Genomic DNA, 215 nt, shown 5'->3' with positions numbered 1-215 from the left:
GGGGGCCCCCTCTCACTCCTGCGGCACCTTGGCCCCCGCAGGTGGAAGCCGCAGCTGCAGGAGCTGCTGAAGCTGCCCGCCTTCATGCGGGTCACCTCCACGGGCAACATGCTGAGCCACGTGGGCCACACCATCCTGGGCATGAACACCGTGCAGCTGTACATGAAGGTTCCCGGCAGCCGAACGCCAGGTGCGCTCCCCGCCCGCCCGGGCGC

At 70.2% G+C, this 215-nt stretch overlaps 1 protein-coding gene across 1 annotated transcript in view; it reads left to right on the top strand.

Annotated features, from left to right (window-relative positions):
- Nucleotides 1-215, top strand: part of KDM6B (lysine demethylase 6B) — a 5,284-nt gene that overhangs the window by 4,096 nt on the left and 973 nt on the right. Inside the window, 1 exon segment of the mRNA XM_077746743.1 lies at nucleotides 42-190. Within this exon segment, the coding sequence (XP_077602869.1) occupies nucleotides 42-190 (149 nt within the window).

This window comes from Crocuta crocuta, unplaced genomic scaffold (genome assembly GCF_008692635.1).
Source record: "Crocuta crocuta isolate KB4526 unplaced genomic scaffold, BGI_CrCroc_1.0 scaffold139, whole genome shotgun sequence".
Taxonomy (NCBI): Eukaryota; Metazoa; Chordata; class Mammalia; order Carnivora; family Hyaenidae; genus Crocuta; species Crocuta crocuta.
This window is presented reverse-complemented; position numbering and strand designations above follow the sequence as displayed.